Below are 14908 nucleotides of genomic sequence, written 5' to 3'. Positions count from 1 at the left end.
CCATTTTGTTTCATAAATGCTAATTGAACCCACCGCTGACATTCTATTTCATTGTTTCATTTTCTGCTCTTTAAAATTATTCATCTGTATTTAGCATGACACAAATAATGTTATACATCCAAAAATATCAGACATATATCTATATCTGGCAGAAACCAGTCTTACTCCCTTTGAATCTCCTACAGCACCCAGTTTAGTAGGTGTTTGATAAACATTTGCTGAAAGGAGCTGTCGGACTGAGGTAACTCACTATAGATGGGTCAGTAATATTAATGCCAAATATTAGACCCAATTGAACTGCTACAGTCAAATGAATTATGTGACTGTTCTACAGCAAGATTTCTCACACTAGCACTATTGACAATTAGGGTCAAATAATCTGTGCTGTGGGAGGCTACCCCACGTACTGCAGGGGTTCAGCACCCCCCCCAATCTCTACCCACTAGATGCTAATAGTGCTTCCCCAAGTTATGACAACCAAAAATGTCTCAACATTAGCAAATATGCTGGGGAAGGGATGGGAGTAGAAAATTACCCCCCATTTGAGAACTACTGCTCTAGACAAAACCCTCTATAAACTCAAAGACCTTTTTATGATGATTCTGAACAATACAGTGATAAGCTACTACCTTACTTTTCCTCAGTGGCAACCAAATCTCTCTGCATCTCCCTTATGTGACAGAGCTTATTTACTGAGAGATGTCAAGAACTAATCACTCTATGGGAGGAGTGGGTAGAATACATCTCCCTGACACAGGTGGAAATTTCTCCCATGCAGATCTCCAGAGGGCACAGTTTTCCACTCTGCAAAAAACTAGAGGAAGAACCACCAAGTGTTGGAACACCTGGGATCCAAAGACAGAATTGAGAGGCCGGGTATACCTGTGTAGGACTCTGATATCTCAGGCTCATCTGATGTTGTAGGGCTTGAGAAAACATCATAAGTTGCTTTAAAAAAAAAAAAAAAGGCAAAACAAGAGAGGTTAGTTTTGGTTAAATTTGATTAATTTAGAAAGATTGCAAGACATGTTGTAATGCTGGTTGAAGGACAGTTTTATGTAGGTGCTGGTGCATTTTGGCTCCAGGCTGCCAGCCTTGTCACTAACATGTAAGCAATCACCGAAACTCGTCATGCAGGATTTTATATAGTGAGCCCTGATGCTGGCCTCCAGGGTGATGAGAACATAGTACTATATATTTATAATTATGCAGTGCCAGCTGTAAATCAAAGAGCTGCAAAGAGTATAAACAAAGTCAGATGGCAGTTTGGGGAGAGATTTCTAAAGAAGGAAACAGCAGTCCCATTGAGGTGATTTGTCCAAGTCTTAGTCTTTCTAGACTAAGCAATAGTAAAAGTTTAGTAAAAGTTACTGTTATGATATCTTATGTTTGGACAGCACTTCACAGTTTGCAGAGACTTTCTCATACATCAACTTATTGAACCCTCTTAACATCCCTGAGAAAGAGGTGAGGTAGACAGTAGCCCCACTTTATAGATAATGAGAGGTTATCTCCATTTTCTAGATAATGAAGTTGAGGTTTATAGCATGAAGACATCTGCTAGTGGTCACACACTGAAATTGTCCTATCCAGTGTATTTTCCTCTCCTTCAGCAGGACCAGGAACAGCAGGCCTAAAACCAGGATTCTCTTTTGGCACCATCCCCTCCTGACATGTTACCTAGAGGCAGCTTTCTGTACTTCTCCATGGAGCCATGAGCCTTTCTTGAGTTTGGGTGAGTTTAAAGATAAATTTTCTATTCTATATGAGGGAAAGTAGGATGAGCTTAAACATAAAGATTGAATTATTTTAATATGGGGATAATTTTCATGTTCACATAAGAGTTGAACCTGCAAGCAAAAACAGCATAACAAAGTGTTCTCTTTCACATACAAAGAGCTGTTACTATGGTCACGAGGAATATAGAGAATGCATGAATTATTATGAGGTAGATGTTGCTTTTCTTGCTCATTCAAAATGGCGGCACAGAAATCAAGAAAAAGGGAGTTCACAGGAAGACGTAGTCATTGGGGTTACTTGTAATTCATTGGCAATTTAATGATTTTGAACCACTGCTGGTTGAAGCTGTAAGAAAGATAATATCAGACCATGTGACATCCTCTGAAAGTAGACAGCATTTATATTGTGCTACATACTAAAGAGGCAGGAAACATTGCAATGTGTGAAGATGAATCTACTGTTTCATAAAATCCCCAAAAATAGCAAGAATATTGTGAATTAAAAATATGCACACATTCTGAGAATGCATCTATTATACTGTAATGTCAAGTTTCTTTAGCCTTGCTGTAATTTGAAAAGGTCAGATACGAATGACTAAGTTTTTTAAAGATCAAAAGTGCCAGTAATTTCTGACATGCTTACTTTCAGCCAATTTCAAGTCATGGATCTAGCAAGACCAGCTCTATCGCCTACAAAATCATAAAAACTTTGCCAACTTGTATTTAATCCTCTCACGCTAGGTAAGAAAATATGAGTTAATGGCTTATTTATTTCTATTGTTGCTTTTGAAAAATTTTATGACTGTCTTTGTTATCCTAACTCCTAAAGCTCCCTTCCATCTAGTGACATTGGACCAATTTTCCTACAGTTTGTATTTATGATATTTACTCAATTTTTTAACTTATTTTTCATATTTACAATTTCTTTTTAATCAGGAGGCTCCAAGCCAGGCATCCATCTCCCCTCGTTATTCCCAGAAGGCACTCACTGGGGAAAGAAGCCCTTTTTCCATCATCCCCTGGCAATTGTGGCTCAAATGGGGAAGTTCCCAATTTTCAGGGATCCCTTAACTTCTAAACATTTTATCAAATACACTTAAGACAAAAATAAGACATTTGCCAGCACACTTTGTTTTTAATATTTCTATTTCTGTAGTTTCCAAGAGTAGGAAAGAAAAAGAGTGCTAAAAAGGCACACATGCCACTAAAAGTTTTATGTTGTTTCGTCAGCTTTAAGCAGCATACCACACCTCATTTCATTTATGAGTTAAACAAGATCTTTTGATTCAGAAGTAAAGAGATTGCCTGGGCGTGGTGGCTCATGTCTGTAATCCAAACACTTTGGGAGAGGCCGAGGTGGGTAAATCCCTTGAGGTCAGGAGTTCGAGACCAGCCTGACCAGGAGAGTGAAACCCCGTCTCCATTAAAAAAAAAAAATACAAAAATTAGCCAGGCTTGGGGTGGTGAGTACCTGTGGTCCCAGCTACTCAGGATATCTTGAGAATATCTTGAACCTGGGAGGCAGAGGCTGCAGTGAGCCAAGATCACGCCACTGCACTCCAGCCCGCACGACAGCAAATCCATCTCAATAACAACAGAAAAGTAAAGAGATGCCAGGGGGAGAGTACAGTGTTGAAATAGAGTTCTTTGAAAAGCTCTCTAAAAATCAACAGCTCTTGATTTCTTTATAAAACCCTTCTATATACATGCCTATACCTGAGAAAAACTCATGAAATTGTTAGGCCTGGTTTCTAAAAGCTACACTAGCTATAAAATTGGTAAGTAGTCAAGTGTTAAGGCAGAACCTTTCTGTATGGTAGCCTGTAAATTGCCATGCATTATTACTTAGAGGCAAACTTCTATCACTATGCTTATCGTAGTGGGTGAAATGCTACAGCTATATGACATTAAGCAGTATTCCTGATTTTGCATTCACAGAACATACATGGGACCAAAAGTTGTAGGTTAAATCTAATGTAACAAAATAGATAATTCAATTCACAGGTTATAAAAAGCAATATTAGTTTATTTCAAAAAATAGTAATGACTTACAATCATGATAACTAAGTTTTACTTTCAGAGTTTCCAGAGGAAAAAATAATATGAAATAACATGCACTACCATTTACACTATACCTTCTTAAAACTACTTTCTTAAATTAGGTTTTTATTTTATTTTTTCTCAAGATGGAGTCTTGCTCTGTCACCCAGGCTAGAGTGAAATGGCACGATCTCAGCTCACTGTAACCTCCGCCTCCCAGGTTCAAGTGATTCTCCTGCCTCAGCCTCCTGAGTAGCTGGGATTACATGTGTGTGCCACCACGCCTGGCTAATTTTTTGTATTTTCAGTAGAGACAGGGTTTCACCATGTTGGCCAGGTTGGTCTCGAACTCCTGGCCTCATGATCCACCCACCTTGGCCTCCCAAAGTACTGGGATTATAGGCATGAGCCACTGTGCCCAGTCCTAAATTATGTTTTGTTGATAATACATTTTAGTTTTACTTTGAAAAACTGACTAGATGCAAAGTCCCCAGTAAAAATGCCCTGATATTGCTCTGGAAAACGCAAGCCATTTCAAATGATCAAGACTTTATCTTACTCAAATTCTCTGAATATTAGTAACTATGTGAAAACTTCCTTTTTAACATTAACTCTTAGACAAAAGACCTCACTAATGGAGAAATTGTATCTATCATGCTCATTATGCTTGTCACGACTTAATCCAAAAACTGGTACATGGTGGATACTCAGCAGAATTAATCTGCAAAATGTCCATAACAATAAATAATAACAGTGAGTTTGACAGTTGGGTAGCGTAAGCTCTTAGTAAGGATAACCTTCTGGCTTAGTTTGGAGAATAAATGAAAACATGTCCTTTAATTATGTTATGATGTGCAAGTGTGTGCATACAAATCTCTTCCTCTACTTCACAAATACCTGGCATACACTTGTGTAGACATACCCTGTCATGGAAATGGAATTCTAAAAAAATATATGAAGGAGCAATGAGAAAATACAGCAAGTAGCTAGAGAAGAAAAACAATACCACACACGGAGTTCTCAGTACCACTTAAATACATTGATAATGCTTTCTTCAGTCAGTGGAAAAATAAATATCTTTCTAGTTGGCCCTGAAATTTGTGAAAATATTGCCTGCAAGAAAATATTCATTAAAATGTTCATGAAATAAAATTAAAGGCTGAAGATATAAATCTCTTCAAAGCCACAGTGAATCTACAAACCATCTGCTATACCTGAAATCTGTTTTGCTGTTCTCAAAGCATCAACACCACTACCCACTCCTTCGTTTTCTCCTCTTTTGAGCTCAATCCAGTTGGGTGGGCCAGATCTGTGCTAATCAACACCCTACAGGGCAGACAGATAATAAATGAGCATGTCCTTATGTGTTTACTTCTTTTTAACCACTCTTAACAACCCGCCTGCTGCCAAAACTTCCTAACCATTCTACTACTCCTTGGGCATGCTGATGGCTGCAGCTTTCAAGCCTTGAAATGATACATAGGGCTCAATACATATGCAATTTACTCTAGTTCTACAAAGTACTGTAAGAATTTAACACTGAAAATAATTAGTGGTGACCTCCTAAAGGAAGCTCCCAAAGAAAAATCTGATGGAAAAACTGAAGCTGACCATGCTTGGTTCTCTCCATCAAGGAAACTCTCTGCAAGATAACTGTATATGGTTCAAGAGGAAATTACACCAGAAGCAGCAGCAGCTTAGTAACAAGTAACAGTAAAGCTGGAGTAACATTTGATTTTTCTGGACACTTGGGAGAACAGGCAGGAGGATTTCCTAAGGATGAAAATAAACACTTCAGATTAATGGGTTTGCAACCATTGTCTTTATTTGCTTTTGAAACTCTCCTGGTACTCAATGATGGTCTTTTAAGGTTATGATTAAGTAAATTAAGGAGGCTTAACAGCCTCATGGCATTATCAAACTAGAAACAAAAAGCTCATTCCACATAACTCCCCAACCCATTTTAAGTCTTTAGAAGTCATGCACACGCCCATCTGTGGGATGATAAATACATGGCATGGATGCTGCTTCTCTTTCCCTGGTGCCCCAGAAAACACAGCAAGTTGATAGTGGCATTATTTTGCTTATTGATCCAAGAAGGACCTCAGAGTCCAGTTTATGGAGTGATTCATGCTGCCACCGTAACGGAAGAGAGAGACTATGTAATATGATTTACCATCCTCGCCACAGGGGTAAGAGGTCATGAGGCTATTCCCAAGGGGTGGCACGACCTCTGAGTAAATACTGCATGTCTTTTCCATTCTCAAACTTGTTTTTACAAGTGAAATGAAGACCCATAGATCATTTGGTATGATTGTATTTATATGAGCTTAGAGTTTTTTTTTTCTTCTCTCCTCCTCCTTTATCTTTTATTAAATAATTTAAAAGCAGAATTGCTATTATTGATTATATGTAGCAATTCAGGAAGTTGGGATAAACAGTATGATGTGAAGGGGTGGCAGCCAATGCAATATTTCATTGTATTAAGAAAATGAAAACAAGGCATCCCTTTATATATTGTGCATTGTATTAAGTAATTTATACATTATTTCTAAGATGTAACTATCTGGTGAAAAATTTATACCTCATTTCTATTTTATAGATGGAACAAGTTATTTAACTGGTAGTTGAGCTGGTTATTAACCTAGCTCTATCTCACCTTAGAGCTCACATATTTGTGATCACATTCACAATGAGAATAAGCTTCAGGGACTGGCTGGCCTCTCGCAGATCATGTGATGTTTCTTATACACCATATCTGGAAGGCACATGGCCCCAGTAATAACATTTAATTTCCTCAGTTGTAAAAGCTATTTTCAAATTTTTAGAGCAAGCTATATGTCATTGCTTTACTTTTAACTTGGGGTGGTTTATTGAATAAAAGATTAGGAAAGAAACGAATGAGCCTAATTTTTCCCCCTCTAACTCATTCAGAGTTAAGTTCCTCTTGTATCACTTTAAGATAAAAGACAATAATTCTGCCAATTTCTAGGGACTTTGGAAGTCTCAATATGATGGTAGATAATACCCCCTTGAATCTCCCCAAAGAAAATTGCTATGCAAAGTATTGTATTCCAGTAGAGAAATGATCCAACAAGCAGGTGCACATACATGCACAATTCATCTGAATGGAAGATACTGAGAACTTTTCTAGAGCTTGCTCCTTAACAACACTGAGATTATAGTCAACTGGCTACTTTCCAATAAAACATGAAACCAATTTTATTGCATCATCAGAAAGACTGACTTTTCGTGAAATGTCGTCACAAGCAGCTAAATTCTAAAGTGTGGCCAACTTCCTTTAGATACAAAATTTATAAATAATTTTATATTATGATACATAATTAGAGAAGATTTTCATGATTACCTTTATATATTTTAAGGAAAGTTAGATTTGCCAAGGGAATCAAGATCAATCAATTTCACTTCAACATACTTTATAGAAGGTTTAATGCAAAATACAATTCCAAATAATGAAATCACAAAATGCAGCACTAATGACAGATCAGGACACATAGACTGAAAGCAGGAAGAATATATTTGATGACTACACATCTCAGATTTCCTGGGATATTCCAGACTTCAAATATTCTGTCCCTGGGTTGCCAAAAACTATTGAAATGACCCAGGAATTTCAACATTCAGTGTGCAAGTTAGAATTTTCATAGAGTCTTTATATCCAAGAATGGTACAGAAATCTTTTTGAGTACACATATTCTGATTTTCTGACACAGAATATGTTGAAAACGAATCCAGAAAACGGTAAAGCAAAATAAACTTTACAAAAAGTACGATAAATCTCATTTAATGGTTGATAAAGAGAAAAGCAGCCCCTGGCATCCAGGAGCTGGTCTAGTACCCACAGGTAGGCTGTGGTGTTCTCCTGTTGAACATCAACAATTCCAAAGGACACCAGTATCAGACAAGACCACTCTGATCCTGATGGATCAAGACAGAAACAAGACCAGTCTGTAATTATGTGGCACACCGACAAAAACATGAACGTCACCCAGAGCACAAACATTACCCTCCCCGCCTTCTGGCTAATACGAGTAGATGTGGCTTCTCAACCAGTCACAGCTTTAGCTTCCCTCTGCTGGTCTTGCCTTCTAATTAAGAATTACGAAGACATTCAATCACAGAATTACTCCCACTTTCTGAATGCATCCAATTCAGAGCAAAGTTTTACTGCCTTGGACCCTTCCTTCCATCACTTAACACAAGACAAACTCTTACAATAAGTCTTTTCTATCATCTTCTAAGAGATTCCCCCAGTTTATCATGGTCTGTGTTCTCCATCGTTATAAGTAAACAGACATAAATTTGTTCAACTACAAGTGTGTTCTGCTGGTCTTTGGCTGAAAGGAATTGATATAGTAAATATAGATGCATCATACCCCAACAGAGAAAACAGAATGTGCTCATTTGGCTGTAATAATGTCATTAATATCAGCTAAAAATATTAGGTTGGTACAAATGTAATTGTGGTTTTTGCCATTAAAAGTAATGGCAAAACCATTAGAAGTGATGGCAAAAACTGCAATTATGTTTGCACCAACCTATACAGTGTTCCTTCAAAAGATACTGCAACTAAAATTGGGATTTTGTGGACCACCATTGAAACACTATCTCTACCTGTCTGTTTTCTCAGTTCTCAAAATAGTTGCTTTAGGAAGCTGTGTGAGTAATTGGAAAATAAAATACCTGTTCTGTATGTTGAAACTAAATGGGAAATAGAATGTGAGTACACATGTAAATTTGCACAAAATCAAAAGAAACAAAGGCTGAAATAAAAGGCCTATATAAATATACCACTCTTTAAATCACAGATAATACATGTGTTATAAAATTTTAATTTGAAAGTTAACGTAAATTAGGAAGATGCCACAGAACACTCACACTAGAAATGGAAGCGTTGCACATTAGCAGAAACAAGAGATACTTAACTACCCACTTTGAAAAATCGATCTTGTATCGATTTGAGGTCCATGGTGCTATAACTGACTACACCCGATGATTCTTACCGGCACCATGTAAAAACATTATAGACTACATCGCCAAGGTAGTGCTTCTCAAACTTTAATGTTCAATATAAAAATTAGCCAGGCATGGTGGCAGGTGCCTGTAATCTCAGCTACTCAGCGGGCTGAGGCAGGAGAATCGTTTGAACCCAGGAGGCAAAGGTTGCAGTGAGCCGAGATCGCACCATTGCACTCCAGCCTGGGTGACAAGAGCAAACTCCATCTCAAAAATCAAAAACAAAAATGTTAATGTTCATATCGCCTGGGCATCTTGTTGGAAAGCAGATCTTGTTTCAATAGATCTAGAGTGGAGCCCACGTTCTGCCTTTTCAACAAGTTCCTGGGTGATACCAAATGCTGTTGGACTGAGGATTGTGCTAAGTAGCAAAGACTTAAAAATTAACTGTTATAAGGCAGGATGGGAAGTTTCCAGGGCCAATGTTAATACGTGCAATCACATACTGTATTGTTATTACAGTTTATGACAAGTCTCAATTCTTTGTCTAGAGAGGGTTGGGAGTTCTCGTTGGAAGTTCTCTGGCAACCAAAGGTTGCCCTGGCAGTAGTGAAGCAGCTGAATAAAGAGTCAGTTTCCTGCTGCATTAGCCGCTGCTCATACTCCATCAGGGCAAAACCAGAATATGCCTTTTTTGAATTAAAGGCAAAAGAAACCTTTCCTTTATTGGCATTTCCTGTATCATCTATTTTCGTCTCATTGTAACTCTGCAACCTTCACGTCCCAACATATTCTCCCCACTCCCCAATGCTTGGTTCAACTCAAGTCTTTCTATATAATTCATATGCCAGGCATTAGTCTCAAAAATGGCTTCCTTGATGTTTTGGTTAGTTTGCTCTTGAATATTCATAGAAACCAAACAGTAGATGTTGCTTAAAAGAAAACCCAAAAGAATCCCATGTTCCCCATGTTCTAACCCAAAAGCTAAAAGATGAAAAGGATCTAAAAGTTTATCTAGTCCCCAATTCCCCAAAGGCACTTGGCTCAGGTGCTCTTGAGGGATGTGGGAGTCACAGCCAGGGCTGTAACAGTGCAGCAGGTTAAACCATCACATACGCCCCAGACTAGTTGTTGCATCATAATTACAATGCAGCTGCACCTGGGTGATGGCTACTGGAACCAGAGGCTCAGTATGAAATTCAACTCAAAACCCAGATTTTAGACCCAGGTGACCTGGATTCCTAAAGGGGTTTTGGCACCCACCTTAGTTAATTGCACTAGAATTTTAAAGTCAGTGACTAGGAAAACCAAGACTTAGATACAGCTTGAGGATTCTCTGGATAAGCGAACAACCATGGCCAACTTTCAAGTGTGTTCCCACTTACGGAAACTAGGGGCGACTATAATAGACATAGTCCCTTAATTTGACCTCATCTTCTATCTTTTGCTAATATCTGAGCCCATTACATATACTAGAGAAATGATAATTTCACCAAGATCTATGAGGGCTCATGCTCATCCTTTCTCAAACCTAGTCCTCTGCTGGACTCTGGAGAACACCACAAAATGCTGCTGCATTTAAGTTCATTACATGAAACACCCAACTTCATTATACACTATATGATATGTACCCCAAATAAAGTCAAAACAACTAGAAGATTTTCAAAAATTAAAATACAAACAAGCAAAATGCAAAAATCATGGAAGTAATCACAAAGGATGGTTTCTGAGGTCTTCTTATAATTCTTATACGCTGAATACATTCTTTAGTTGACTGCTAGGCATCAAAAGATGTACAGAATTTTTTAAAAGAGAAAAATATTTTTTGTAAAAGAAACATATCTCAATCAATTTTAGCGGTGGAACACAAGAATTCTCAACAGGAAAAATAAAGCCAATTGCTACAGTTTGCAAAAGAGGAAACCAGTGCCTTCCAAAAGTAGAGAAAAGTAGCCATCACATGGTTATTAGGAGAGTGAGGCCTGGAACCAAGGTCTATGATTAACCGCAACGGCCTGTGGTCTCTCCTACATATCATGCTGTACTTACAAATTTGAGAACTTAGTATACTATCTTCACTGAGTAAGCTCTTAAATGTTTATTTATTTTGCCCAAAAGCAGCAAATATTCCCTGCAAGATAATATGAAACTCCTATTGTTAAATTAGACCCACGCTGATGTTTCTTATTTTGGTACTGCTTTCATGTCACTAAAGAGATCTCTATTAATGAGCCAGTTCGTAGTTCATATTCTGGCCACATTTCTAAGATATTATATCCAGAAATTAGAATAGGTATCTTTAAAACATTCAAAACCGTTTTGCTTTTGTAATGGGGAAAAATGAGATTCATCTCAGTATCAACAAATGTATTACAGGTTTTTCATTTATTACAAAGCACACTGATAATCAATTAAGGAACCCATAAAAATAAAAACAATAAGTTGCTCAATACTCCTTGTTATAATTGATTTTTTAAGAAAAGGATTTAATTACCAGTTTGAGGCTGCAGAACTTTGGAATCTTCTGATATTTTAGCTGTAGGCACAATCCATGGCTTTTCACTTGAAGCTATATTGAAAAGAAATGGAATTTGCTGAAGATTTTTTTGTTTTTTTGAGGCGAACAAGACAGAAATAGGTTGCTGGTACGGTTAAGTGGCTACCAGAAGCCTACAATATACTAATACAATAAAAAGTCATTATATATCAGTAAGAAATCAGTACGTATCCATCCAGAGAACATTTGATTAGTGGTCAGAGAGCAGAGTTTAGTGTCAGACTGTCAACATTTTTAAGGACAAAAAGCTAAGTGGATTATGTGGAATTAAGACTGATGGATTTTACTGAATTTGTCGAAAATCCAAACAAATAGATTTATTTAAAAAAAAAATCAAATCAACCACTTGTTTGCCTATCAGTTCATGAGGTTTGTAGAAATAAGATGCAGTACATGTGTCCTGCAGAATTAAGCAATCACCACCCACAGCCTTAATATTTAATTTAAGGTGCCCTTATTACCCCATGTGCCCCCAGGTTTCTCAAAAGGGAAGGGTGTTTTTGCCTCAGGAAATTCTGGAAGCCTTTTTGGAGCTGTAATGAAACACAGAAGGAAAGTTAGACAACCTGAGATGCAAGTAACAAAGATTTTTAAAATGTTAAGCTTGAAAAACAACAGCAAACACGAAAAGGCAAATCATGTTAAGAGACCATTAGCAGTATTTCTTACATCTCTGTTTCAATGTTGAATAATGTAATAAAGTTTCTTTTTCAATTTTTTAGTTAAGTGACTAAACTTAAGCTACTGTATTTGGAATCTTTTTTCCACCCTTATTAAACCAGTTTCCTGATTTCTTCAGCGATGTTTGTGTGTGTTCTTAAATATATTTCATTTACATTTAAATCAAGCCAACACATCTGAACTAGAAAATGTCCATCTGAAAGCTTTTAAAAATAGAATTTCAGTAACTACGTGGCTTTATATGTAAGCTCCTCCCCCATCTTTTTTTTTTTTGAGATGGAGTCTCGCTCTGTCACCCAGGTTGCAGTGCATGGCATGATCTTGGCTCACTGCAACCTCCACCTCCCGGGTTCAAGCAATTCTCCTGTCTCAGCCTCCTGAGTACCTGGGATTACAGGTGCGTGCCACCATGCCAGGCTAATTTTTGTATTTTTAGTAGAGACGGGGTTTCACCATGTTGGCCAGTGTGGTCTCGAACTACTGACCTCAGGCAATCCACCCGTCTGACTCCCAAAGTGGTGGGATTACAGGCGTGAGCCACTGCACCCCACTCTCCACTCTCATTTTTTTTCATAATTCATTCAAAAAATTCTAAGAATTCTAAGAAGTAGTCTGCAGAAATATCATAAATATATCTTCTCTGTTAAGAGTGACGAGAGTAAAAACATTTACAAAAAATACAGAAATTATCAATTTGTTCAGTGACATATTGATTCTGAATTAAAAGAATCAAACATAATATTAAAATATGATCACTTAAAAGAAAAACAACCCAACCAGAACGATTCATCATAGGGAGAGCCTCTTTGGGATCCTAAACTTGAAGACTGTGTCACCTTTAAGGGATTGGGTATAAATTAGCGTCATTAATTCACAGGATTTCTTTGAAGCATGCATACAATATCCAATGTAATAATAAAGCTGCAGTATTTATCAATTTTTACCTAGAGTGCTCAGTGGCAATTCAAACTGAGGTATTAGAACAGTTTGCAATGTTTCCGGGGTCCTTTTGCTGACAACTACAATAAAAAAGAGTGCAGTTAGCAACTCCTGGACTTGGGATTTGATGTTGTGGCTTAACCATGATCATGCACAGCAAGCTTTGTAACAGACTCTTGTACACAGAGCAGCCAATACCTTTAATGGAAATTACAACATTCCCTGGTAAAGTTACATAGCTGTTAAAATGTGAAGGTATACATTCAAAGGGCAGTGGTGTGGCAGAGAAGATCAACATCAAATTACAGAACAAAACACATGCTGCTCCTTTTCTTCAGGGGAAAGAGAACAACAAAGCAAGTTAGATTCTCTTGGGCTAAGAAACATCAAACATGGGTGGCATGAAATTCTTATTTAAAAGCATGACACTTTTGGGGGTTCACCCCAAATTTAGTATGCACAAGACTTCCCAAAGCCAATTTAAGCAGAAAGCACAGAATCAAGACTTCCAGGTTTCCTTCATTCTCCCCCAAGATTTGGGGGTTAAAAGGCTGGTATTCTGTCTATATATCCCAGAGACTGGTTAAAAAGGGCGTTCAGTTAGCAATTAGCATCCAGATTTGCCCAGAAGTCCAGTCACCAGGATCAGCCATGTGGTTAACTCTTCAGTGGAATCTGTCCAAGAAATAGGAAGGTTAACCACTGCCAGGAAGGAAGAAAAAGGAGAAAGTGGGGAGGGAGAGAGAAGTTAAGGCGTCAGGTTTCTTTTCTGTGAGTCCTGGGAGTTATTTTCTTGTTACTTTTTTATTTTTATTTTTTAACAACAAAAAAAAGTTCTTAGAATTACCCAGTGTTGTTTCTGAAACATCTAATGCACTAGACGTAGTGGGTTTAGTGGTTCTTGGAACTGTTTCAGGAGTCTCTGAAAGGTAAAAAGCACAACTTTACAAATTAAGATAAAGTGAAGCAACCAAAGACCAGGAGACACATTTTGTTGCCTTTTAGAATAAGTAACTGATATTGGAAAGCACATTTCTTTTTGTGTTACTATGTAAAGAGCTCCTTGGCTTGTCTCAAGTGCCTGAGCTGACACTCCTCTCCAACTGGTCCTTTCTGGGTTTGCTTTCTATCCAAAAAAGCACTCTGACCTGACTTTCATTGAAGCACTTATAAGCTTAATCATAATTTTAAATCTGCCTTTTTCTTTATCTCCAGGGCTTAGCAGAATACCTGGGGTATATAGTAAACAAGCACATGATAATAGTTTATTTTTTAAATCATGTATTGAAGAATCTGAAGGATAATCAAGATAATAGTTTATTAAATGAATAAATGGGCAAATAACAGGATGACTCGGGGCTAAAAGTCTTACTTAGAGCTATCACATTACAAGACTTCACTCTTACACTGCAATGAACATGGAAAGCTTGAAAATGAATTGAAATTATGATCAGAATTTAAATCCTCCGCCACAGGTTTGTCCCAAATGCTAGATTAAAGGTAATAAAAAGCTCAATTAAATAGTTTTGGAGAAATAAGAACTAAGATCACTGGGATCTGAAATGAATTGAGAGCCAGAAACCCCCAGAATGTTGCAGGGCAAGAACACAAAATAAACACAATAACCCTGAGTAATAAGTTGTGGTGTTTTCCTAAGTGTTTCTGAAGTGGAAAACTCTGAGGAGGGTTTGGCAGAGGACTAAAAAAATGTAGACTCTCCCATCAGAAATGCTGCCAAGAGAAAAAAGTATAATTGGGGAAAGTGGGTAGAATCTTTGAGGGAGAAAGGGACTTGGAGTCACCCACTGGGCCATGCCTATGCTTTTCTGGATATTGATCACATATACTGAAGTCAGAAACCATCTAGGAATTTCATCCAAATGGGTCACTCCAGGAGCTACCTCTGCTCCAAATCCCATGAAGGTGGGGATGAAAGGTCCATCTGTCTTCTTTAGAAAAGGACCATATTCATCTT

At 37.7% G+C, this 14908-nt stretch overlaps 1 protein-coding gene across 24 annotated transcripts in view; it reads right to left on the bottom strand.

Moving 5' to 3' along the window:
- ABI3BP (ABI family member 3 binding protein) overlaps nt 1-14908 on the bottom strand; it is a 245220-nt gene that overhangs the window by 102205 nt on the left and 128107 nt on the right. For 18 of the 24 annotated variants that reach the window (XM_050782015.1, XM_050782023.1, XM_050782026.1 and 15 more), the window contains exons 11-15: nt 13781-13855; nt 12939-13013; nt 11775-11846; nt 11251-11325; nt 883-948 (exon numbers count right to left, since the gene is read on the bottom strand). In XM_050782015.1, coding sequence (XP_050637972.1) covers nt 883-948; nt 11251-11325; nt 11775-11846; nt 12939-13013; nt 13781-13855 — 363 coding nt within the window. The remainder of the gene's footprint in view (nt 1-882; nt 949-11250; nt 11326-11774; nt 11847-12938; nt 13014-13780; nt 13856-14908) is intronic. The other 6 variants (XM_050782036.1, XM_050782037.1, XM_050782031.1 and 3 more) reach the window with 2 other exon arrangements.

This window comes from Macaca thibetana, chromosome 2, assembly GCF_024542745.1.
Source record: "Macaca thibetana thibetana isolate TM-01 chromosome 2, ASM2454274v1, whole genome shotgun sequence".
Lineage (NCBI taxonomy): Eukaryota > Metazoa > Chordata > Mammalia > Primates > Cercopithecidae > Macaca > Macaca thibetana.
This window is presented reverse-complemented; position numbering and strand designations above follow the sequence as displayed.